Genomic DNA, 348 nt, shown 5'->3' on the forward strand with positions numbered 1-348 from the left:
AGGAAGGCGGTGGAGGAGGCAGTGGAGAAGTTCCGGGCGGAGATGAATTCCTACACGCTCATCTCGGCCCCGGCCATCCTGGGGGGTGGCGGAGGGGTGCCGTTGCCGGTGGCCCAGCCGGGGACGCTGCAGCCACCCATGGTGCTGCTGGACTTCCCACCCGCTTCCTCAATGGCCTCCTCGTCGCCTTCAACGACCTGCGGCTCTGCTGTGCCATCGCCCTGGCCCAGGACGTCACCACCTGCCTGGAGGATGCGCTGGGCCAGGTGAGGGGCTGGGGGACAGAACTGGTGAGCCCAGAGAACACGGAGACGGGCCCTCCCTGCCCTGAGTGTTCCTGGAACAGAG

The 348-nt window shown here is 67.5% G+C and overlaps 1 protein-coding gene across 1 annotated transcript in view; it reads left to right on the forward strand.

The window, feature by feature from the left end:
• COG8 (component of oligomeric golgi complex 8) overlaps positions 1–266 on the forward strand; it is a gene marked incomplete at both ends in the record, with an annotated part of 1,414 nt that extends 1,148 nt beyond the window's left edge. The window contains 2 exon segments of the mRNA XM_010135591.1: positions 1–160; positions 163–266. The exon segment at positions 1–160 is cut by the window's left edge and continues 13 nt beyond it. Coding sequence (XP_010133893.1) covers positions 1–160; positions 163–266 — 264 coding nt within the window.
• Between the last annotated feature and the right edge of the window lie 82 nt (positions 267–348).

Source organism: Buceros rhinoceros, unplaced genomic scaffold, assembly GCF_000710305.1.
Source record: "Buceros rhinoceros silvestris isolate BGI_N320 unplaced genomic scaffold, ASM71030v1 scaffold25354, whole genome shotgun sequence".
Classification (NCBI taxonomy): domain Eukaryota; kingdom Metazoa; phylum Chordata; class Aves; order Bucerotiformes; family Bucerotidae; genus Buceros; species Buceros rhinoceros.